This window comes from Erithacus rubecula (genome assembly GCF_903797595.1).
Source record: "Erithacus rubecula genome assembly, chromosome: 3".
In the NCBI taxonomy this organism is placed as follows: Eukaryota; Metazoa; Chordata; class Aves; order Passeriformes; family Muscicapidae; genus Erithacus; species Erithacus rubecula.
Window position 1 is genome coordinate 144077273 of NC_136689.1, and position 25162 is coordinate 144102434.

Sequence of the window (25162 nt, forward strand, 5' to 3'; positions counted from 1 at the left end):
TTTGAAAATATTGGGAAAAAAGATGCCAATTTAGCTTATGGGGAAGGTTCACAGTAATAAAATGACCTTCTGTGCCAGTGGCCCAACCAATTTTTTTAATATTTAAAATAATATTTTTTTTTTAAATAGGTAGTAAGGACAGTGAGTTCACAGATCAGGAGAGAAAGGACAGAGCATACTAGAAGGCCTAAAGGAAAAAAAAGTCTTTGCTCAAGTCAGTTTTAGTGGGACTAGGGGAAATAGAGATTTTAAAAAGTTGGAATGAATCAGGATCTAGCTATTCAATACTGCTTAGAAAATAATTCCCTCATGTCCTTCTGGTTCTTACTACCTTCATTTCTCTCAGAGGTTTCAATGACTACTATTTCTGAGATTCTTGGCAGAAGAGTTCAGCTGAAAGGACTTATTGGAAAAAGAGCTGTGAAATGTCCCCACTGTGATTTTTATTTTATGAAGAATGGATCAGACCTTCAACGTCATATTTGGGCTCATGAAGGTAAAACTTTGGTTTTAAGCTTTTGGGCATATAATGAATCTCATATTCCACTGAAACTTTGCTGACATAAAAAAACAGATTGAGATTTATTTCTATACTTGAATGCCAAACTTTAAGCTACATTGGAGGTTAATTAATTAGTTTAGTGGATTCTGGATCACCTATGGAACTCCACACTCAGAACTTGAACAGGCAGTTTAAATGTTTTATAAAAATTAATAAAATTCTGATGCATTTGTTTTTTCAAAACTCATTCATAAGCATCTATAAAGTATTCTGTGTGACTAAGGAGGAGTGGATTAAATAATGTTCTGTATTTTAAAACAAGTAATTTTTCTGTATCTTCTAATGAGTCTCTGCTGCTTTTGCATTTGTCCAAAAATCCAAAAATTGTCTGGAAATCTGTTAGTAAGCAATTGAAATCCAGTTGCTTTGATGTATACATATAAATTCTATGAGTATTTTAATTAAATCCTGCAAAACATGGCAGCAAGCTGACACAAACACAGACACGGTGATCAAAACCCCCTAAGATAATGCTTCTCATATTTTTGACTTTTTTAGGGAGAAATTCCAGTGTTATGGCAACACATGGGTTAAAAATGCCTTGAGTTTAAAATATTTAGACAGTAAAATATTGTCTACCCAGTCTGTGTATTTTTATAGAAGATTGAAGACAGTTTACATGGTCTTCACTCATGTTAGTAATCTGTGGAACAGATTGCCTGTGATTTTAGGTTTTTCAGCCATCCCTCTGCATAAAGGGGATAATGGGGTTTGGTGCTCTCAAACTGGTGTCCTGTTTCCAAAGTGTTCCCATATGGATAGTTCAGCATTTTTGTTTGAGTGCTCTAACTGTGAGCTTTCTGCCTGTGTAGCAGAGCAGGGCTCCTCTCCAGTGCCCTTTCCTCCATTAAGGAGTTTAGGTAAGGTAGAATGTAGGTTGGAGAAATTCCTTGTGTGTTCCCTAGACAGTTCTTTTATTCTCTCTGGATCTGGGAACCTGTGTCTTCTAACTAGCAGGAGAAAGAGCTGAATAGAAATTTCTTCCCAAATGAAAGTGTGCAATCAAATCTGCCTAAAGCAGACTGTAATTCCTCATGATTGTAAATCTAATTTTAAGGTCACGAGTATCAATCTAGAATGTTCAGACCCTCATGAAACTATTGAACTACTGTGCCAGTTCAGATTTATTCAGCTTTTCTTTGAAGGATTTACTTTGTTCTTATAGACCTTCTGTTAGATGATGCACTGGATTTCTCTGTGTGTGCTTTGTACAGTTTAAGGGAAATGAAGTTTTAAGTGCTTGTACCTGCCAGAACCATTAGCAAATCTGACACTAATTAACAATAAAACACAGCTTGCACATTAAACTTCTGCTTTCATATTAACTGCCTAATGAAGCAGTCCTCCTTATAACTGTTTCCTCACTGTTAACTGTAGTAAATAGAGAATGGTTTGAACATGAAGACTTCTGGAGGGAGACATGTCCACCAGCTTGGCATCAATATAGGCAGTCTGGACTTTACTTCTAAATGAAGGGTAGGCATAGCAAGGCCCAAATATCAGTATTTTCTTGCTAAACTCAGTACCTGGCTTCAGTAGGGCAGTATTTAATTGTGAAAGAACACCTCCCTTTCTTAGCAAGGTAAGTCATGCTGTAATGAGCTCAGCATCATTTACACAGAAACTAGAGATGAAATTTCTTATTAGTAGAGCTCCAAATTTTGAAGTGTTTCTCTTTGTCCATGTTGTTCACATGATGTGAAATTTCTTTCAAGTGAATGTCCACACTCATGAAAAAGCACAGCTTGGTTGTTTCATGGTATATTTTTTTTATCTTAGGTATCAAACCCTTCAAATGTTCCCTCTGTGAGTATGCCACTCGTAGCAAGAGCAACCTGAAAGCTCACATGAATCGTCACAGCACAGAGAAAACTCACCTTTGTGATATGTGTGGGAAAAAGTTCAAATCAAAAGGCACTTTGAAGAGCCATAAACTCCTGCATACTGCTGATGGTAAGTGCATGTTTATTAAATAATTTAGGACAATAAATATAGTCTGTATTACCAGTGTTATTAACAAATGCTTTTTCAGTTGAACACTTAAATGTGATTTAAAGATTTTGTTCATTCCCAGGAGACATCATTTAGGAAATAATTCAAAACTTTGGGAAATTAATTTCTGTGAAAGACAGACAGCTGTCTCTGAAATACTAGGTTTCTCTCAAATTTGTGTTTGCTTTGTATGCCTTCTTTGTTCTTACAGAAAATGATTTCTCTCAATAGAAATTTGAGCTGCCAAGTTCTGTGTTCAAGTATCTTACTGTTTGATTCTTATGAGAATATTTTGAGGATCCTGGTGTTTAATCAGCCAGTGACAAACCTGCTCATTTACTCTCTACAGTCTCACATGCAGCACCTCATTTGTCCTGCAGTTTTAATACTTCTGTGATGATAACTGAAAAAAGCAAGATGCACATCCAGAAAAGTATCCCATTTTAAATCAAAGTTTAGAGCACAACAATACTTTATTATTCTGTGATTATCATATTGAAGTAAATTATTTAGCAGGGTAAGTTGTACAGACCTTCATTATGACTTAGTAGCGTGATCTTTGAAACCTCATTCCACTTTTTATTGACCATTTAATTTACATTCTTTTTTTTTTTTTTTTTTTCAAATTGCATCTTCAGGGGAAGCACACAATGCTCTGACACGTTTTTAGAATATATTTGAAGTTTATGTGTCAGAGATTTTTTTAGTGCTTATGTCTGTGTGGTCAAAAGAAAGAGACAATCCCTTTTACATCAATATGCCACATCTTACAGGAAGATTATAGTTGATAGTAAATCACTTGTTATTCAAAAAGTACTTTCCATTATTTTGAAATAACTTGACCAGGAACAAGTAGGTCTGGCATATGCATCTAAACTTCATATGCAAGAGTAAAGATTTTACTTGCCAAATGCAAACATTAGCTGATTCCTGGCTAGGAGAAGAAGGCAAGCTGCTGTATTTGAATGAAAAGAAAATTTCAAGCATGATCTGTCTATAAAGAAAGGTATCTTTCTATGGTCCTGTAAAAAAAAATCACTTCATGGGGTTTCATTTCAAAATCTTTCTGTTTTGTTTTTGCCATCTGGCATGATCAAATAGTGAAATTCAGCAATGAAACTTGAATTTGTTTTCACCTGTGTTTTAGTTAGATTTCTTGAACAAATCTATGTATGTGTAAGTCATTGCTGCAATTCATCTGAGGCTGCTTTGAAATTTGATGTTGTTAAGAATAGCACTATGGTTGAGCAGGATCTTGCCATGTCTGGATTGGATTTAAAAGTGGATTTAAATCCTTGTGAGGAACTGTATTCTTTTACAAGTTACTGCTAGGTCAGACTAAAACCTTGGCTCTAGAGGCACTGTTATTACCAGGAGACTTCTTTATCTGGCTTCAAACTCATCATCTTCTGAAGTAACTCAGTGACTCCTAGTGGGAAGTATCCCAACCTGTCAGAGGGGTGATGGGGATTGGAACAGGATGGTCCCTTCCAGCCCAAACTATTCCATGACTGTGTGTTCCTTTTTTGTGAACCTCCATTTCTGACTGGTACAAATAAATGCAAGACTTAGGCTCTTTTGCCTTGCTTTTCACACTTCCAAAACTGTTCCAGGAAATTTCCAGTACCTTTGGAAGATGATTTTTACCACTGGCTCCAGTGGAAGCAGGTTCTCACTGTCTGTAGGGTCTTAAGTAGTTTTCCTCACTATGTCAACCCCAACAAATTTTCATGCATTTCAAACAGCTGTGAAAAAAGAAGACGACATTTGTCACCTGAAATGTGGTTTGTCAGGGCACTTTCAGCCTCTTGAGTGACAGTTTCTCTTTGCCCAGAGTCCCTTGCTGCAGTGACAGCACTGCAGAAGTTCTTAGCAGCACACATCTCGTGTTCTTCAGTTATTTCACAAATAAGTGAATTTGAAAGCTGTTTTTATGCGTCTTGTCTTTCTGACTTATGAATCCAAGCAATTTTTGTTCAAATATCAGAGCCCTGCAAGGTCAGTTTAAGTTGTGGAATATAAAGTAGTTTTTTGTGTCTGATTTATTCTTTTCCAGAAGACAGACTTCTCAAGAGTGACATGATAGAAAGCAATGCTGTAGTCTAGGGTCATTACTGCTTGTGGTTAGAAGTAAACCAGAAAGCCTGATTTTCATTATTTTATTTAGATACCAGAAGATTCTTTTTAGCCATGTTTTATAGAAACTTTCACACTTAGTAGAAAATGCTTTTACCTTTTTCATCAGCATCATGAATATAAAGAAACTCCATCTCTTTGTGATAATACAGAATATTACCTATTCTACTTCTACTTTGCCTTTTAGTTGTTTTACTTTTGGAGTAGTTTTTAGTGTATTCTTATTCCACATCAGTCAAATGCAATTTGCCAGCCATGCACATTTAATTCAGGAATTAAGTCCTTCTTTATTTAATGCACCTTATAATTTGGCTGGAGGTAGGAGGACTGATAGAACCTTAGAGGCAAAATAAGGAGAAACAGAGTGTGAAACCCAGAGAATAAAAGGAAGGAAATTGTGTTCATTTGAATCATAGGGGAAAAAACAGATTAGTGAGAAAGACTGCTTTGAGGGGAAAATATATTTGATTCATAGCAATTCAGTGCTTGGGACAGAAATAACTAAACCCATGTGAACATGATCAAACATCAGTGTTTTCAGATTTCCAAGTGTGCTTTACAAATAGCAAAGTAGCTATGCCTGCAATTGTAAATAATGGATTTCCTTCTTCCATTTAGAGTACACTATAACAATTCTTCTCTCCCAAGTGACTATTGCAAAAGAATCCACAGCATTTAATGTTTAGAATTTAAAGATTACACTCCAGCCTTTTTTTCCTCCCTTATTCTGCTCTTCGCTCTATTTAACCAAAATTTTGCAGAGCAAGTGCCAGACTTTTCATATTGTTCATTGTTCATTCTTGGCTTTTTGGAATTTATGAGGAAATAGAATCAGTAGTTTTCTGAACTTCAATAGAAAAAGTGATTCCATTTCCAATTCCCATTTCAGGAAAGCAGTTTAAATGCACAGTATGTGACTATACAGCTGCCCAGAAGCCACAGCTCCTACGGCACATGGAACAACACGTCTCTTTCAAGGTAAGAAAATGTGTAAATCATGCTTAAAGTTACTGGAAAATACACAGAACTTTAGATAACAGGATTAAAACTGGCACATTTTCTTGTCTGATGACAGTTAACAGTATAAAAACACTTCAATAATTTGGAAATTTTTGACTTTATGTTCAGACTTTTGAGATAGGGTTATTTTGTCCATGACGAGTTTGAAATTAGTAGTTTTACTTGACAAAAGTATCTGTATGTTGCCATATGAAACAAATTTATTGGGTTTGATTGTCAGTCCTTGATGACTGAATCTAATATGTACCTTAAAATGTCCTAGGGAGGTGTGAAAGCAAATCCCTTATATCCATGTTCCTTGCCCACCTTAATTTCCCCTGAAATTTGCCAGTCTCTTGTACTATAGATCAGTTCCTACACTTCAAGAAAATTGAAGACAATTCATTTTAAAACACCCCATTTACCTGAAGCATACATTGGAAAGAGTTTTGAAAATTGTTAATGTTTCTATAAAGTATTTAGGTTAGAGATACAGTTTAATAAATGGTAGTATGTTTTTATTTCTAAATTTCACATTGGTTTTCAGTGTGATAGGTCCTAATGTAATATATTGTGAAATGTTATATTCAGTAAATAGGAATTATACTGGTTCCTTTTCCAGAAAAGACAGTATTTTTTATTTATAAAGATGTTCATTTTAATGTGAGGCTTTGTCTTAACAGTGAGCATATTTCTTATTCAAAACATCATACTATTTTCATATGTAACATCTTTCATTATCTAACAGATCATTTTACTTCTGTAAAGAGCACACTGCTGGCATTCTTAACAAGCACCATAAAGCAGCAAGGCAAGCAGTCTTTTCAGTCATTGTTTAAGTTTTGGAAGACAAAACAAGTCATCTAAAGAGATGATACATTTTGAACAAATAATTTTTCTGTCTAAAGTATGTGGTTTTGCTTTGGACTTACATTTTAAAAATATGCTTTGTAAATTAAAATACATTTTTTTTTCTTTTTTGATGGCTAAAGTGATGAATGTACTCACAGGGCAGTTCTTGAAATGTAGCTGGTTCTGACCTTGGGATCTGCCTGCACCTAAGTGTGGCAATTCAAGACATTGTCAAGAGAACTGAACACTGGATTAGATCAATCAGGAACATTTGTTTGAAGGAGTTGAAATGTTTGCCTCCTTCTAGGACAGTTGTTTGCATGCTTATCAGACTCAGAGAAATTTCACTACTTATGTGACCTAATGATCCTTTAATCCATCACATTTCCCAGCTCTATGAATTTGCAATCCTGCTATCCAATAGCAGCAACACTCCTGAATTGCACAAGTGAATGCTACAAGAGCACAGCAGTCTGCCTGGATTATTTTCTCTAAAAAATGACAGTTTCAGCAATAGAAAGAGAACACCCATCTCTGAAATACTGAGCAGCTGAATGTTACAGTACCCTCTGAAGCATAAGGTTAAGGGAGCCTGAACATCACTTTTCTTCCTTATTTTTGCTGTTTGGAGCCTGAAAGAAGATCATGAGCAGTGAGCTTAGGAGAGTGTTCTAATCAATGTACCCTGACTGCTGACACTTCCCTGCTTAAAATTCAGCTCCCAGATGAACATTTCTGTACCAACCATTTTCTGCTGAGGAGCTTTAGGTGGGGCTGCTGTGCATGAAACATTTTCCATCCTATTCTGGGGTGCTTGAATTTTTCCTGAGGATTTTGGTCAATGTCTGCATGGTTTTACAGGACCTAATGTTTGTGTCAAGCTTCCTATAACTGTGATATATCTCAGTCAGAAAGTTATTATCAGAGGTTAATTTAGGCTCAAATGTTTGTTTTCCTAGATTTTTTTTTTCTTTAGGAATTTGTGTCTCTGTCATTTGAAGAGAGACTAATTTAGTTGCAAAAATCAGCTCACCAAATGCCTAGAGAAAGGCAAATTCCAGGGAAAAAAATGAAAGAAAAGGAAAATAAAGGAAACCTGTTAAATTAGATTGGCTGTACAATCATGTTGTACTTGCAGTTATTTTACTTGTCTTGCTGCCCTTTTTCAGACCAAAGCTCACAACAACCGAGTCATTTCATAGCTGAGAGTCTCCACGTGGTCACACCTGTTACCATCAATTATGAAAACACACAATTTACTGAATTACAAAAAGTGTGAGAATACTTGTTGTCTTGAGCATAAGTAAAAGTACCAAATTTAGGTAATGTTTAGTTCCAACTTCAACTTACTCTGAATTTTTGAGGGTTTCCTTGAAAGATGCCCAAGCCTGAAATGGTTTCTTGGGATCAAAACATTGCAGCTTAGACCTGTATCCTGAAGAGGTGAGGAAATAAAGTCCAACATTTTCCTTTTTGCCCCCAGCCCTTCCGCTGTGCACATTGCCACTATTCCTGCAATATATCTGGTTCCCTGAAGAGGCATTACAACAGGAAGCATCCTAATGAAGAGTATGTCAATGCAGGGTCTGGGGAGCCTGCAGCTGAAGCTCTTATCCAACAAGGTACATCTCCACCATATAAAATTTGTTGGGTTTTTGTTGTTTTTTTTTTTTTTTTTTTTTTCTTGGAGTGAACTTGGTGTGAAGTATTGTTCTGTGCTGTATTGTTCTTCAGTTTATTGGGTGTTATTTGATAAATCATTATTCCTTTTTAGTGTTTCTGAAATTACCACCTTTTACCCTTCATTCAGATTCCTTTGTCCTTGGTTTTTAAGGGTGTGAGAACCAAAGTTTTGTTTGACCTTGCCAGTGCTATTTGTTGTTGCATACATTTATCATTTACACTTGTCTGTCTCTTTTGTAAGACAAGTATCACTGTATGTTGAAATGAATGATAAATTTCTACCATTCTGCTGATAAATTTCTGTGACAATTCTGCAAGGTTGAACTCAGTAAGGTTGATCAAATATAAGGAAGGAGACAGAACAGTAAATGGCAGCAAATTATTCCCCCACTAGAAAAATCTGGGGAGAAAAGAGAATACAGGTAAAACAGGTTAGGAATTGTTATGCTCAGAATCTTGTTTATGGGCAAAGGAAGCACACCCTGTTCTGTGTAAGTAAGCCAAGAATTTGTTAGTAGTATCACAGAAATCTTAACAGTCTAATTTAAGATTTGTCTGACTCCCATAAGTAGTTTTGTTGTTACACACTGGATTGATGAACCAAAGCAAACAACTGCTTATACAGTGAGGTAAGTTTTTGGGTGTAAAGCTCCTTCAGTTCTAGTGCCTGGTGTGAAGAATATTGAGCAAGAAGAGGAGAAAGCCAGATTAAATATTAAATTGTGTGGAAAATATTTTAATTCTTGGTAAAACTAAGTTTTCTTCTTTGTTACTCATAATTTTAGAGTGTTTTCCCTATTTTTTAATAAAAACTACCAATAGTTTCATGTTTTGGAATCTTCAGTTTCTGATTTTGTTAAAGAGGAATAGAGACCAAAATAATGCTGTTGTATTAGATAATGAATTAAATTTAATTCTTCTAAGGTTGCATTATTTCTGAATACTATTTCCAAATCATTAGTCTAACACATAACTAACATAATAACATAATAATCTAATACATAACATAATCTATTGAAGGTCTTAATCCATGGTTAAATATTGAAATAATGACACAGAGAAAGATAAATCAGGGAGTTAAAGGGGGACTCTCCCTTTAAACTTGCTCTACAAGGGGAAAATGTATAGCTACAGTAAGCAATCTGAGTCTCTGTTGGTTTTATATAACATTTGTTTCCCTTTGTCAGAAAAAAAAACCCCAAACAATTTAAAAAGTAAGTATCTTTAACAAGATAGGAATATATAGTATAATTGTACAATTATTTTCACACAGTACAAGTCCATGGGAAACCTGCAGCTGTTTTAAGGAAGTAATGTTTAATATTTGCTTGGTCAGTACTCAGAGCCTCTATTTTGTAGTCATCCAGGTGAAGGAAGAACTCTTCACTGTGGGGAGCTTTGTTTAACTTTCCAAGTATGTGAGCACTGCAAAGAATTATTTGTCTGTAGCTACTCTCAGAAATAGATATGAGAGAATGAATTCTCCTAGTATAAATTAGGGATCATATTTGCAATGTTTGGAACAAGAAAATTAATCTTATGCTGATTAGGCTTTCCTTCCCCTTTGGGAGCCAGATAAATGCACTTTTGAAAAGAACTTTTCCACTGAAACAAAAGAACTGTAAAGTTGTTGAGATGCAAGGGTAACCTTAAAATGGAGACATTGGAGTGAGATGAGAGAGAAAAGTCTTCAACTTTTTTCTGTGGTGGATATCCTTTTCCCACCACATTGCAACATTGGACAGGATGAAATTTAACAAGTTCAAATGTCAGCTTCTGTCCCTAGGGTGGAATAATGCCTGGCACTAGTCTGAGTGGGGAGATCAGCCCTGCAGGAGCCAGCAGGGAGCCCTGGCAGCCCAGAGGGCAAATCCCCTCCTGGGGTGCATTAAACACAGCATGTTCAGCAGGAAACAGAGAGGATTATCCTGCTGTGATCAGAGCTGGAGCCCTGAGTGAGGGCTGGGACCCTCCAGGAGAGGGTGTGAAGGTTCATGGCTGCATCCAGAGGGTAGCAAAGATGGTGATGGGGCTGGATTCCTGTCCTGTGAGGAGCACCTGGGGGCTCTGGGCTTGTCTGGTTTGGAGAGGAGGAGGCTGAGGGTGACCCCATTGCTCTAGAGCAGCTTCCTGAGGGGGGAAGGGGAGAGGGAGGTGCTGAGCTCTCCTTGGGATCCAGCTAGAACACATTGGAATGGTTCAAAACCGTTCTTGGGAGGTTTAGAGTGGGCATTTGGAAGCATTTCTTTACTGAGAGGGAGGTCAAAGAGTGGAACAGGCTTCTCAGAAGGGGGATAAATGCCTGAGGGCTGTCAATGTTTAAGGGGTATTTGGGCAATGCCCTCAACAACAGCTTTAACTTTTGGTCATCCCTGAACTGGTCAGGAGTTTGTCTGGATGGTCCTTGTAGGTCCCTACAATGAAACAGCCTGTTCTGTTCTTTCCATCTCTGGCTTTGCATCCTTCTTTCTCTTCCTCTCCTTACACAGCATTTATATTCCCTGTGCTGACAGTGCTGCTGTGCCTATTTTCCACATTCACCTGTGGGAAAGTCAGGTATTTTAGAGTAGGAATGAGGCATCAAATCCATGTAGGAGCTGTGAAGTCAGTGTCTCTCTGTTCTAGGGCTCTGTAAGGAAGAAAGCTATATTAATAGGTGGAGTTTTCCCACATGCAGCTTCCTTTTCCAGCTCAATTTCCTGTTCTGTGGTGCATCAGATGGATCTTGCACCTGGGCTCCAAATAAGACCAGGGATTCTTATCATGCTATAGAAACATCAATCTTTCCAGTGTTTTAGTATCTCACTGGGGGAAGAATTTTTCCATGTGGGAAACATTTGCATTTGCAAGTGATATAAACATGAATCCTATTGAAATTAATAAAAGTTTTCCTGATTTGGAAATCAGAATGTCTTCTGTATTTGGTTCACACAGCACAAACAGATTACTGTGGACACATTATGCAGTATGACAAGTAAGTCATGTTTGTCATGTATGACACCCAGGTGTCATATAAGGTAATAGATGTTAGGAGGAAACTCTTTAGTGTGAGGTACAGGAACAAGTTACCCAGGTAAATTGTGGATGCCCCATGCCTGGGAGTGTCCAAGGCCAGGTTGGATGGAGCCCTGGGCAACCTGGGGCAGTGGAAGCTGTTCCTGCCATTGGCAGGGGGATCAGAACAAGGTGATCTTTAAAGCCCCTTCCAACCCAAATCTTTGAATGATTCTGTGTTTCTGAGCTGCTTGGGCCAGAAGTTGCACCTTGCTGTCTGACTAGCTTCTATTTCATTTCATTTTACTGTATTCATAGATCTGAAAAGCGATTTTGGAGAATTATTCATGTATTCATGTAAAGGAAGAAGACCTTTCAGGCCTGATATTAAACAAATCCTTTGAAATGAAGGGACTATAGATGAAAAGGAAAAGGAGGGAGTCCCAGCAAGCAAAAAGGCTTCAAAAGAAATTGAGAGGGGAAAGTAACAAAGATTAATATCTAATAAAAGCTTTCTATATCTATTTGTATTGTATTGTGCTTGTTCTAAGTTACCCAATGAGCCCAGAGTGAATTGCCTCACACTTACTCATCTCTTCTACTCACAGTTGGTTTTTGACTGCATTGCAGGCACTGCAAGTAAACTTAATTGGAAATATTTGTATGAATGTAGACTACTGGACTGCACTCAAGATTCCTAGAATGAGCTTATAAATAAATGAATGATTCATAGAAGAGGGACTGTGTTCATTGGAGCAGCTGCATTGCCAGGATAGACAGCAGTATTTAATTTCTGGGCTTGTGGTAGAAATTGGAATAGAGAAATGCTTGGGATTTTGCAGGCTGTGTTTGTGTGTGTTTCTTTGTTTAAGTAGAAGTCTGTGATCTGACATTTATTTTAGTATTATAAAGTAATAAAGAAAAATAAATAGCATAAGAATTTGATATATTCTGCAAAGGGGGCAAGAATATTATGTATTACCCACTAGTTTTTCTGCAAGGCCCTGTCTGTGTGCTCATTTGATGGCTTATTTTTTAGTTTCATTTGCTTTGTGCTGGGCAAGTCACATACAATTTTCCCCAAATTTGTTTCTTTTCTCCTCACTGGTACTCCCTCCCATCCATAAACATTTTGTTTATGTGTCTGACAGACAGATTTTCATTTGGGTTTGTGCAGCTATTTGTGCAGGCTGTACATGAGGATCCAGTTGTGGCCTCAGGGATCTGTTTTAAAGCTGCTTTCTGTATTCAAAAATGAGAATTATCATGGGGAGATTTTAGGCAAATGAAAAAGAACACATGTCAGTGGAAGAAAGTTGTGGAGCTATGTAAGATCTGCCTGGAATATTTTGTTACAAACATCAGTTTTTTTATTGAAAGCAGTAAAGGTGTGTAATTCATTGACTTTTTTTGTATGCTACCCATTATTTTAAAGAATTATCTAGAGATTAATTTTTCTGAGCTTCCATATCAAATCACTGATAAGAAGTTATATATTACCAATTAAATTCTGTGCTTCTAATAGTTGTTATTTAATTCAAGTCATAATGACAAAAGTTGTAGATTTAATTTACCTGATGTGTTGTTACAATAGTTTTGATATCAAAGTAATGCAGAAAAGTGTTCACTGTTTCACAGCAATGTGTTTTTCTTAATACTACAGATTGGTGTGAAATTAATGAGTAATTTCATTTTCTGTAACTGATAATATTATCTGATCTGTTCTAATTTGAACTTTTTGAGTTTCCCTTAGTAAAGCTGCTTCAGTTTTGCTAGAGATGGAATATTGACCATCTGCTCTAACAGTGAAGTTTGGAAAAGACTTAGCAGAGAGGAGGGCATAGTATAAGTGCCAGTGAAATACCCTAGGAGACAGGGTGTAGTTACAGTCTGTTTTATCAAAATAAAAATTTTGTTTCTTTTCACCTGGTTACCATATGGTAGCTTTCCAATAATGTGAAATGGGATGTTTTTTCCAATTGCATTCTGGTCACCTAATGCAACAATTTGTCACCTGCAGGTTATTATTCTCTTTAGTCAATAGAGGGGAAAAAAGAGGAATACTTACTTGCATAATTGCCAGTAAATGAGATCTGACATTTGACCAAATAACTTTCATAAACAAAAGAACTGAAAGCTCTTTAATCTCGTATAAAAAATTGGATTCTCATGATTTCCTCACTCATAGTTTTTTACCTATTATGCTGCACACTCAGACATTAAAAATTGTGCTAACCTCATGCTATGCATAATTTTGTAGACAGAAAACTTTATTTACAGTTTGCATGTTAACATAAAACTCAGGAGCAAAGATATTTGGGTGATGACAATATAACAATATTAACTCTTCCTAATTTACTTTCCTAACATAAAAAAAAAGTTTGTTTTGAAACTTGAGCAAACTAGAACACCTGTCTTAGAGAAGACACATTTTAATAAGTATTACTAAAGTATATCATTGATATACATTGATGTGTATGTTAAATATTAACATATTTCATGTTGGACAAATGGCTAAAGGAAAATATTTTGCAGTTACATGTCTTGATTAAATAGGTTATTATTGTGCTGAAAAAGAATTTATATAAAAATAACTCAATTTATTTGTGTTTTCTTGTAGGTGGCATTAAGTGTCCTGTTTGCAGCTTTGTGTATGGTACAAAATGGGAGTTCAACAGACATCTTAAAAACAAACATGGAATGAAGTTAGTGGAGAATGATGGGGAGACCAAATGGGAGGTAAAGCAAAATAACAATGGCTTTGACCTTAAGATTTTTTAAAATTCTGGGGAGAAGAGTAAGGACAAAAATAAGAAGTGTAAAAACCTGTGATTCTGACAGGATCAGAAGGTCATTGTATCTTTTCTTTGTTTGAATGCAGGCCTTGCTATGTCTGTTAAATTTTAATATATGGTAGGGTTAACAACCTTGTAAATGCTTTTTTTTTTTGCATTTTAGGCTTCTGGTCCTCTGTTTGCTGCAGAAAGGGTGAAAGCTTTAGCAAAATATATGAAATTGAAAACCTTACTGCATTTTGTAATATGCTGAATATTAACTGGTGTTAACTGTATGATGAACAAATTTGCAGAAAAAAGCTTGTGTCTTGGTCCAGAGAAGACTAGAATCTAGAAAACTAAATTTTTTAATTGATCACCTGAAAAAAATTAAAATGTTATGCAGAGTAAGTCTTCTGTGATATGTTCCATTTTTTTCAGCTTCAGTCCTGGAGATGCAGAATTGATGGGAAAACCACAGATTTAGACACTTCCATTAAAAAATTATAGTTGGCCAGCAGAGTGTCTTCCACTGCCCTGAGCAGGCTGGTTTTGAAATCCAGTGAGAGGAAGAAGCCAGGAGTCATCTGCAGCTGGCTGACCCCCACAGTTTCAAGCCTCTCCTGCTAAATTTCAGTCTGGCCCCCATCACACATCTAATGCTGATTTGAATGAGCTGACCTGCAGGTGTTGTCTAACAGTTACTGAGTATGCACAGACAGAAGGATAAGTCCTTGTAAAAACACTAGTGTTGGTTCTATTTGGACAGCTGTTCAAAGAAGACAGGGCAAGCATTTTAAAATGTTGCTCTTCAAAGTCTTGTGTCCATATTCCAAATGGTTCTCTGTACACTTCCCCTGTAGCTGCCCAAAGCTGAAAAGATAAGGGGACATCCTGGATGCAAGAATGTCTCTGTTGCTGAACTGGCTATAAAGAGTCCCATGAGAGCAGGAATATATATTGAGAGCTTGTCTTGAAAAAAAAAAAAAAAAAAAAAAAAAAAAAAAAAAAAGCATAGTTTATGGATAACTTTTCTGAAACAAAATGCCTTTTTTTTCAAGCTCCTGAGCTGTTATAGCACATCTGTATTATAAATGCATTTTGCTCAAAAAGTCTTTGCTAAACCCTGGTGCAGTGCAAGTCTGTTGTTAGTTCTAAGACAACTGTGCAACAAAAATGAGGTTAGGATAATTTAGCATGCTTGAAACAACTTTTGAAGTAGAATCTAGAGCACTGTGGGATGATTATCCTGTCTTCCATGTAATACACTTCTTGAATTCTGTTTCACCCAGCATTGCTCTTGTTGCAGTATTTGTTGTCCAAACTCATTCCTTATTGTTGTTAAATCACTGAAATGAGATTATTCATGCCTTGGCTGGGTTTTGTTTCCAAGTTAACTGCTGAAGTTTCTGAAGAAGCATCCACTCAGTATCTCCATATCACAGAGGCAGGAGAAGATGTTCAAGGCACTCAGGCTGCTGTGGCTGCATTACAGAACCTCAGATACACCTCTGAGAACAGTAAGTTACCTTTTTCTGGGTTGGAACACAAAACCACCTTTTTTTTTTCCCCAAAATATCTAATTATTTTGAGTGTAGTGGGCAATATATGATCTCCTGTAATCTCCTATTAAAAATTATGAAATAAGTCATCCAGAACTTGCTTCTGGGGGGTTATATTTCTTTAGGTGTAAATGAGAAATTATAATTAATTATTTATTTCTCTATCCTGAAGTCATTAATACTTATCACTGCCTGTTTTGCACTTTATTATTAGCTGTGTGGAATTTCCTGCCTATATTATTAAATATACTGTGAAATTAGCTATCTTGGCAGAATAGATGGTTTATCTAATGGTAATTCTCTGGCAATTATTTTTCTCCCTCACTGGCTTTAGTCAGGAAGACTTCAGGAATGACATGGTGGGAAAACTCATTTACCACATTCCCCAGACAGCACTAACAATCTCAATTTTGATGCTACACAAAACCAAGAGAGCTATTCAGTATCAGGTTGAGGAGGAAAAAAGTAGCATTAGATAATGTCTGCTAAGTGGGAGATAACAAAAACCAGGAGAAAAGAAAAAATTCCCAGATTTCTGAGAGTGTTAAAACACCAGAGACTAGAGTAGGTGTTCCTGTGGTGTTTTTTTTTTTAATACACAGAAATAAATGTTCTGATTATCAGAAGACAGCATTTCATAATTATTTATCATCATTGTCTTTATAGCTCACAATACAGATACTTGTCAAAAACTCTCTGTTTTTAGGATTTTCCAAGCATGTTGCAGTTAAATTACATTACTACCAGTTTCTGTATATTATTTGAATGAATGTGAGTTCTGAATAAGTGAAAACTTCTTGAGAACTTTTTTTAAACTTTTGTATATTTAAATTAAAATAAATATTGTCATGGAATGTGCTGTACATAGCAGTCTTTATTTTAAGCATGAGGCTATAGTTTTTTTAGTAATCTTCTTTTTAGAGCATCAATCTTCAGATACTCTTCCAGCATATTCCCTCTTATACAAAAATAGTTGTCTAAAGGCAGTTTTATATTAAAAAAAAGAAACCCAAAGCAAGCAAACCTTTTCAGTATTCAAATACACTTGTTTCTTACATAAATAACAAAATATAACTACTTTCTATTTGAAATGAAAATTATCTGACCTAGACGACTATCACAGTATCAACCTCAGTTTGAAGGAGTTTAAGTTAGGAAATTAGATTTATTCTATTTGCTATTTCTTTTCTATCTCTGGCAGTGATTAAAGCAAATATAAGGCAGCTTTTATATGGCCCTGACAGTTTTCTTCCCTGTCTGACATCTCCCTTATGCTGACAATGGCCATGTAGGAATGGTGGGCCATTGGTACAATTTGTATTCCTGCACAACAAAAAACATTTTTCTGCATTCAGGTCTTTCACACCTTATGAGTAATGACAGTACAACTATAAATGTTTTGTTTGGGTATTTTTGTAAACATCCCTTTCCTTTGGCAGGGATACACACATCAGAGAATTTTTTTAAAAAGGACTAACAAGTTCTGATCCAGTGTTTATAAAATGATCAATGTGAGTTTTCCCAAGCAATTAACCTTTCCCTTCAGGTTAGTGATAAAACTACTTTGTTTAGGTTGAGGGGTATTGCAGAGGACCAGACAGATGGTAAACACAGGTTTCTAAAGTACCAAATGGCTGTTATGGTTATTGGTTTACAGGTAGGTTCTGTGTCAGTTGAATTCTGGTGAATACACATTTGGATTTGTAAAGTCTTGTAGCTTCCTAATTTGCAGTTCCTGCTATGACTTGTGGTTATTGTTCCTTTATTCAATGTATTCTTTTAGCTCTCTTTCCAGTAGGCATAGAAGTGATCAGTGTGGCTTCACTTGATGATTCTTGCATTCCCTGGGCAGATTTGTTCTGTGCATACTTCCCTGCCATAGATCTGTTATTGAAGTGTCCCCTGATTGAGGTTTCTGAATTGTACCAACAGCACTGCGAGTCAGGGCTGTGCTGTTTGGATTGACATGGGCTCAGAGCTGTTGTGCTGTGATGATCTTATGGCTGCTGTCTTTCTGATAAGGTGAAAGGCTGGATCCAGCAGCTGTGAACATCCTGCAGCAGATCATTGAGTTGGGCTCAGAGTCCCACGATGCCACTGCAGTGGCTTCTGTGGTTACCATGGCACCTGGCACGGTGACAGTGGTGAAGCAGGTAAGAGCTCTTTTCCTCCCTACACCAGCCACATTTAATTTTCATATATTTATTGTGAAATGGGTGTTACTTTGCAAGGGACAAATTTTAAATGATCTTTCAAGAGACACAGAGAATTTTTCCTAATTTTTCATGGGGTGTTCTATGCATTTCTATGTGCTTACATTCCCACACATGCACATGCTTATACATATATGCACATACATCTTTATACATCTAAAAATGCATATAGTTTTGTATGTATATAAAATATGAATTAATAAATAAGCCTGTATGTGTATGTAGGTATGTGTGTGAAGATACAGCTTTTTTCAAGCAGGTGTTTTCAGGCTATATAAAATAACATACTTACACTTTGTGCAGACACTTAATGCCATTGTCATCTAAAAGATACAGGTGATCCTTGGTGCAGCAAGCAAAAGAAAGTAATTTTCAATTTGAGGTGCCTGTTTGGTTCAAACATCAAGACTTTTGCTCAATATTTCATCCTCACAGATGTCTGCTAACTTTGTTGCTGCCATTTTTCATTCTCTTCTCAGTGTTCTTTAAACTCTGCTTGTTCCTTCTGTTTCAGCTTATCCCTTTCCCCACTGATTCACTGTGATCTCTGCATTCAGTGGTTGACAGATGAGGGAAGGAAAGTACATAAGAAGTTTTAACTTCCCAAAGAGTTTAAGTAACTCCTTTTATTTAAATTAATCAGAGCTGATTATTCTGAGTGCTAGACCTAACTTAAGTTCAGTATTTTTTGCAGTGCTTTGAACATTGAGTTCATGAGAGCTCCATAGAAGTGTGAAGTTCATGGTCTATGAAGTACTTGGATAATTCCTAAGCTTCCAAATGTCATGAAGACAAGGCAGAATTTGAAGTCAGAGCATTTTCAGATGTTCCTTTGCAATACTTAACAGGTGTTTTGACTAGAAACTATGTAGGAGTTTAGGGCTTTTTTGTAGAGTAACATACCCAAATTTGAAAACTTGAAATTCAGTCATTAAAGAGAAGAGACAGCATGGTCCAATTATGTGCAAGCTTCAAAACAACTTTTATAGTATAGCCACTACCAACATGAATGCTCTGCTATAGGGAAATGCAGTATTAGCACTTGGTGTTTATCAGTGTTATTGAAATTAGTTCTTCCCTAAAGAAGTTCATCTTCTGAGGCTGTTGTATTAAAGATACAGGAGAAAGTGGCTGCAGAAGTAGAGCTCCCTAGGGAATGTTTTGATATCTGAGTGTTAAACTTTAAATATACAGGTGTTAACTCTGATCAGTATCTGAGTCATCATAATATCTATTAACTTCCTTGTTGGACCCTCTGAATTTACTGTTAACTTTTTCTAAGTAAATACTTACATTCCAAATTAATTTTCTTCATTTTTCAATCCATACTCCTAGCCTTTTGAGTTTGCAGACTGCTAAGCCTTAATCAATTCTTTTTCCCAGTATTCATCTGTGACTCTCACTGGTCTGACACCAAACTCTTACAAGCACCACTCCTATATCAAATGAAATATTGAATTCTCAGAGCACAGAATCTCTGCTGTTCTTCTTTTTATGCCCCCTTTTCCCCTCCCTTTAGAATCTTTTACCTTTTTTATTTTTTTATTTTCATTTTTCTCTTTTTTCTTTTATTTTTCTATAGAAATTGTTTTTTTTTTTTTTCATAGTCTGGTCTGTTATACAGCTGTTGTTACTTTCCAGCTCTTATCTTCTCACCAGAAAATTGTTCCAGAGTTACAGGCACACCCAATTTTAGTCTGAGGGAAGGGGGTCTTTACATTATTTACTTTAATCCTCCTCTATTAGAAACTGTAATTTTTTTTCTCCAATACTGAGTTGCTTTCTGTGGGATGTCCCTCATTTGTACCCATGACATGATTGGGTTTTAGTTATAATAGATTCCTAATTGTTAACCTTGAAGTGACCTTTAGATATGTTCATACTTCACTTTCCTTCTGGAAACTGTATTCTACATTTTATTCTGTGACCTTCAGCTTCTCTTGTGGGTTGTGAGACAAAGCATTCATTCAGGGTGTCAGCAATGTATCAACATCATCTGTCACTGAATTTCCACTCCTGTTCTTTAATGGCCTCACTGAGTCCTTGCTTAGCAGCTTGGGTCCATATTTTTTTTTCCTTAACAACATTTATTATAGTTGTCCTGATTTTTATGCTGTTTGGTTGTTTTCTTTTTCTCTAAGGACATATCTTAACATTTCTTATGTTAGTTTTTACTTTCATATCTCATTTTTAGCTAGCCCTTTCAAGTTTCCTTCATATTTCTCTATCTGCACCAAGATTTCTCTTCTAGTTCTAAATTACTATAATGTTTTAAAAATATTTTTTGCTGTAAACATTACACTATAGTGTTCCTATTTTTGTCTCCTCTTTCCTCCCTGAAAATTTATTTCTCCCACAGCTGTTCTTTGTCCTTACCATTGACTCATAAAAGTCCCATTTATACTTGATCCTTAAAATCTTGTATAAATCCAGCTGTATCTGTCAGTAATGCTGTTGTGCTCTTGTTTTAGCACTTCCTGAACCTGTGTGCTCACACACCTTCAATGTGCTGTGCTCATAGAATTCCAGGTTAATGCAAGAATTTTGCCTCCAGAAACAAACTCTGTATTAATCCCTAAGTCCTTTTCAGCATCTTGGAAGATATCTGATGTATTAATTACATCTAACTGGTGTAATTTGAAAATTGCTTTCTACTAGGTCACGGGACATAAAGGATACCATGTTTGAGGGGTTCTTCTATTAAATTACTATTCTGCTTGTGATCTTATTGCAAGTATGCTAAATTTTAAGTACACATTATAATGGAGGTGAAATCAGGATCAGATTCTCTTCACAGCTCCTGAATTGCAGGTTGAGAAAAAAATTTCAGTTCTGACTTAGGAAACTTCATATTCCTTGTTTATATGAATGATTATATTAAAGAAAAGGCTTTGACAACATAGCAGTAACCAATCCCAGCCAGAATTAGGATTCAATTTATCATTTTAAACCCAAAAATGCAAAGTTAGTTCTGTTTAGCATGGATTCTGCTTGGTAAATAGGAATCATTGTTTGGCTCTGTTAGTGTCATGTGTATGAGACCTTTCCAAGATTGTGTCTGGAGGCTGAAATTATATTACCTTAATCTTGTCTGTGAGTCAATATACTAGTCTGTTACTAAAGTTAATTTTTTTCTAATTTGGGATAAATCCAGTTGTGTGAGTTCTGAAAATATGCAGCTGCTAAGGAGTGTAATATATATTTCTCACCAAATGCCTGAGAAAAGAAAGTTAGTAATGTGAAGTTTTACCAATGTGATCTGAGACTGGCAAAAATCCCCTTTGACACTTTGATCACAGCATGGCAGGAGAAATCCATCCCTGTTCAGTTACTAGGGATCCTCTCTGGATCTCTTTGTAAAAGAGCAAATGAAGATACTTCTTCATACCATGGCATTTGAGTTCTTCTGCTCTGCTTAAAGATGGAAAAAATAGCAAGGTGGGAAAAAAGAGAGAGGAAAGATTGCTAAGTTTAAAGAACAAGTAGGAAAGAGGTTAATAAATGTTTAGAAAAGCCAGGAAATACTCTTCATAGTAGGTGGTAAATATAGGCAAGAGACTGGGGAGAAAGGAATTTTTTGGGAACAGCACATGGGAGGGTGAAGACTGGAAGGGTAAAACAAGACACTTTCCTTTCTGCACATTGAACTCTGTGTCCTGTTAAAGATGTACTTTTGCTCTTGTGCCTTGGGGTGGAGATTGATTCATTTGGTTTTTAGTTTATTTTGCTAGAAGAAGATCTTCAATCCATTTTCCTGGCTCACATACCAAACAAGCAGTCAGGCCAGTATCACACACACCCCTGATTTACCATCTCTGCAGGCCTGTGTTCAAAGACTTGTTTTTCACACAGAATCTGTCTGTTAACTAGAACAGAGATAGTGTTTCACTACAAACTGCCTTGATGTTTAGTTGTTTCTTTCAGTTAGAGTGTACATCAAATAAGGATATGAATTCCTCCATAAAAATTTTCATCCGAGTTAAACATTTGTTTTATGTAAATACTAAGTTTCTTGTGAGGAAACATTACCCTCAGAAATGAATATGAAATGAATTCAGTTCCTGAATCCCTCACTGCATTGACCAGAACATCAGAAGTGTTTCCTCATCTTGGTCTGTGTCCATCAGCTCTGTTTTCTCTTCTAGTTGTTGCTCTTCCATTTCCAGTGTTTGTTAGCAGGGATATTCCATGGCAGCAAGATACTACCCAATTTAATTAATTTATTTTTTCATAAATGCAGTTTATTTCTTGTATCAGATCTTTTTGGTGCAGACTAGAAAGCATGTAGGATTACCTGTCCAAATATGAGTTTTTATTTTTGCATCAAATTACTACTACAGAGCAGTAGAATTTTGGATTGCAAGCTAAAGGTTTACATTGTTATGCACCATAATAGTCAATTAAATTTGGTTGTATGTTGTCTGTTTTTCAGGGTTTTTTTTTTTTTTCATTTAGATAATCATGGACAAATTTGCTGGTAATTTGCTATTTTTAGGCCTGTGATACTGCACTGGGTTTGTGTGCTCTAGAACCATCACTTTTAGCTCACTCTGAAGATGGCTGAGAAGTTTGTGTTAATCTCTATTATTATTAATCATTATTACTATTAATCTCTATTATTATTAATCATATCAGCCTTTCTGCACAGTTGGTCATCAGAAGTCCACTTTAATTCTCAACTCTGTGGGATGTCTTTCCTGTTTTTCAAGCCAGAAAGGTGATTTCCTTCTCAGGACCATTCTTGGGCCTTCCTGCAGGTGAATACCTAAATGGTGCCAATTTGTCTGAATGATGACTCCTACAGGGTTTCTCATTTCAACCTTTTAGCTGCAATGGTTGCCCAAACCATCATTATTTTTATGCTACAGTTAACTCTGGTAATCTTTTTTCTGACATTCACAGTTTGTTTTGTCCCTTTTGTATTCTTTCAGAAAAACCTCAGATTACTTTCTCTCCTCTTCTTGTCATCACCCTCTCTAGTTCTGTTCACTTGATGTTCCCTTTTTTGCCACACCAAACAAAATTTTGTTTTCCTTTCCTGGTTTTTTACTCTTTTCCAACTGTCCCATTTCTAATGAGCTGTAAAGATTTTGTCTCCTACCTTTGTTCTGTCCATGAAGATCTAGTTGCCTATTACTTTTTTCAAACAAGTTTCTGATGCCTTCTTCCATATTGTGCTTAGTTGTGTGGATTTTTAATGAGCAATTAGTACCTCATGGTCTTCTCTCAATTACTTGTCAAAAATATGATGACAGCAATTAGCTGTGAATAGACTGTTGTATATTGACACTAATGCCTGTCACACTGAACTACCTGTCTTGTTCATGTTTTACTCTCTTATCTCCCATCTTCTATGTCTGCTTACTTTCTCTTGTTTAATGCTGAAATTACAGTGAAATTACAAGGCCTTTGGGGCATGAACTACACTTTGCGTGTATCATAGCTGATATAATCCAGGTCCTGATCCAAAACACTACATAAATATTAACCATAAAGAGCAGTAGTTGGCTGCTAAATTCTCTTCCTTTTCCTTCCACTCAGAAAGATGAGACAGGACTGATTTTTTTTTTTATACTACTTCTGTAGACTGAAGTGAAAGGTTAAATCTATTCCTGAAAAGGATAGTAATCTATTTTTATCCTAGACATAATGTGTTCTGGAGAATAAGTACATCAGCTATTACAATAACTAAACAGATCTTTATCAGAAGATAACCAGAAAATACAGGATTACCTTGTGTTTCACCCTTTATTTTAGTTCCTTTCATCCTTTTATTCTGTAATCTCTTCAGGCTCCAGTAAAAACCTACTATGATAAAAGTGACAGCAGTAGGAAGGCAGAGCAAAGATTATACATCAACTCAAAGCAGATCACAGAAAATAATTTTACAGTGTAGAACATCTTCAAAAATAAATACCTATTATTAGCATGGCTGTCACATCAGAGGCTACTGAACACCACTTCAGCAGCACACCTTGTATTTCAGTGTGGCTGGGATTGGTCCTGACCTGATGATGGGTGCCAGTGGTAATCTAGAAAATTTGCCAGTATATGGAGTTAAATACATGTTGATTGTCAATTTTGTAGCTGCTTTAGAACACAGCAATCTGATGCTTCCTGTGGCAGTAACAGCAATGGAAGTTTTAAATGGGGCAGATGGGGCTGAGGGTCTGTTTCCTCAGCCTTTGAGGAGTTCTCCTCATTTCTGTAACAAACAGATAAAATCTCAGTCAAGGTCACTGTCCTGTTGGTGCTCCTCAAACGATGGCAGTGTTGCCATTCTGCCTCAAAATGAGGTGGAATGATCTAGCATTTTGCCAGATGAGTGCCATGTCCAGCCACAGTCCCTCTGTCAGGATATATTCAACCAGCCAATTGCAAAAACTTTTTTAAAATATGCATCAACAGTATGAAAATTTTTCTTCTTGCTGTTTTTATTTTATGCAAAGCAACTCTTTCATACTCAATCCTTTTATTATTCCAAAACCATTGTGCACCAGATTGTCTTTGTTTTGTAGCTCATTATAGAGATTCAAATGATCAAATTACAGTGTTTTCTGTGTATATTTTTCGCACTATGTAACTGTATGTAAACCAGAACTGAGAAAGTGTTGAAATTATTCAAATGATACTGAACAAAATTTGTAGGCACAATGTAAGCTGACACATCACATATCCAGGTGCTCTCTGTGATCTAGAGTGCTTTCATTTTAATCCTTTCTGCAGATATTTAATATATTTTCTTACTGATGTTTTATGATATAAGCAGGAGCATCTGCAGTCTACTGTAAGGTTTTGAAAATCTGAAAGATCTCTGTGATTAACTTTTCTGCTTCATGGTAAACTGAAAAGCAGCATTCAATCTGAAATCAAGGGAGAGATTCCACTGAGGATTTGGGGGACAGGCTCAGCATAACTGTTTTAAGCACAATAAATCTGCAACTCCTGCTGACTTCAAATAAAATTGAAGATATTACAATATTTCACAAAATAAGCTCTATAGTAAGGAAAAGGCTTTAGTGTCTTACTGCAAATATTTTTTTACTCCTTTTCAGGAAAGGTAAGAAGTATATTTTCCTCAATGTCTTGAATTAATTTATTTCAAATTTTAAAAATCTTGCTTGTTTTGAGAGGCAGAGATTCCTCTAAGAGAGACCCATTTGCAGTGAACACTTCCATGTATTTGGATGGTCCATGGATATGTAAATTAAGAACATTTGGAATTTAGAGGTGTTGAGATTCTTATGAAAACATGGAGGTGAAAGTCCCATTGGCTTTTGTGAGAGACAGATTTAGTTAATAAAGAATATTTATGCAGGTACTGACTTCATTTAATGTGCCAGCTGTGTGTGGCTTCAGCTCCTTGCTGTCATTCTTTAATGAAGGATAAGCAGA

General features: G+C 36.1%; 1 protein-coding gene and 1 long non-coding RNA gene across 2 annotated transcripts in view; both read left to right on the top strand.

Annotated features, from left to right (window-relative positions):
• The window catches only part of LOC306800098, a 237262-nt gene that overhangs the window by 82464 nt on the left and 129636 nt on the right, over positions 1 to 25162 (top strand). The window lies entirely within an intron of this gene.
• The window catches only part of ZFAT (zinc finger and AT-hook domain containing), a 75216-nt gene that overhangs the window by 45262 nt on the left and 4792 nt on the right, over positions 1 to 25162 (top strand). The window contains exons 9-15 of the mRNA XM_079301890.1: positions 347 to 496; positions 2342 to 2515; positions 5580 to 5668; positions 8025 to 8163; positions 13839 to 13957; positions 15386 to 15512; positions 17577 to 17707. Coding sequence (XP_079158016.1) covers positions 347 to 496; positions 2342 to 2515; positions 5580 to 5668; positions 8025 to 8163; positions 13839 to 13957; positions 15386 to 15512; positions 17577 to 17707 — 929 coding nt within the window. The remainder of the gene's footprint in view (positions 1 to 346; positions 497 to 2341; positions 2516 to 5579; positions 5669 to 8024; positions 8164 to 13838; positions 13958 to 15385; positions 15513 to 17576; positions 17708 to 25162) is intronic.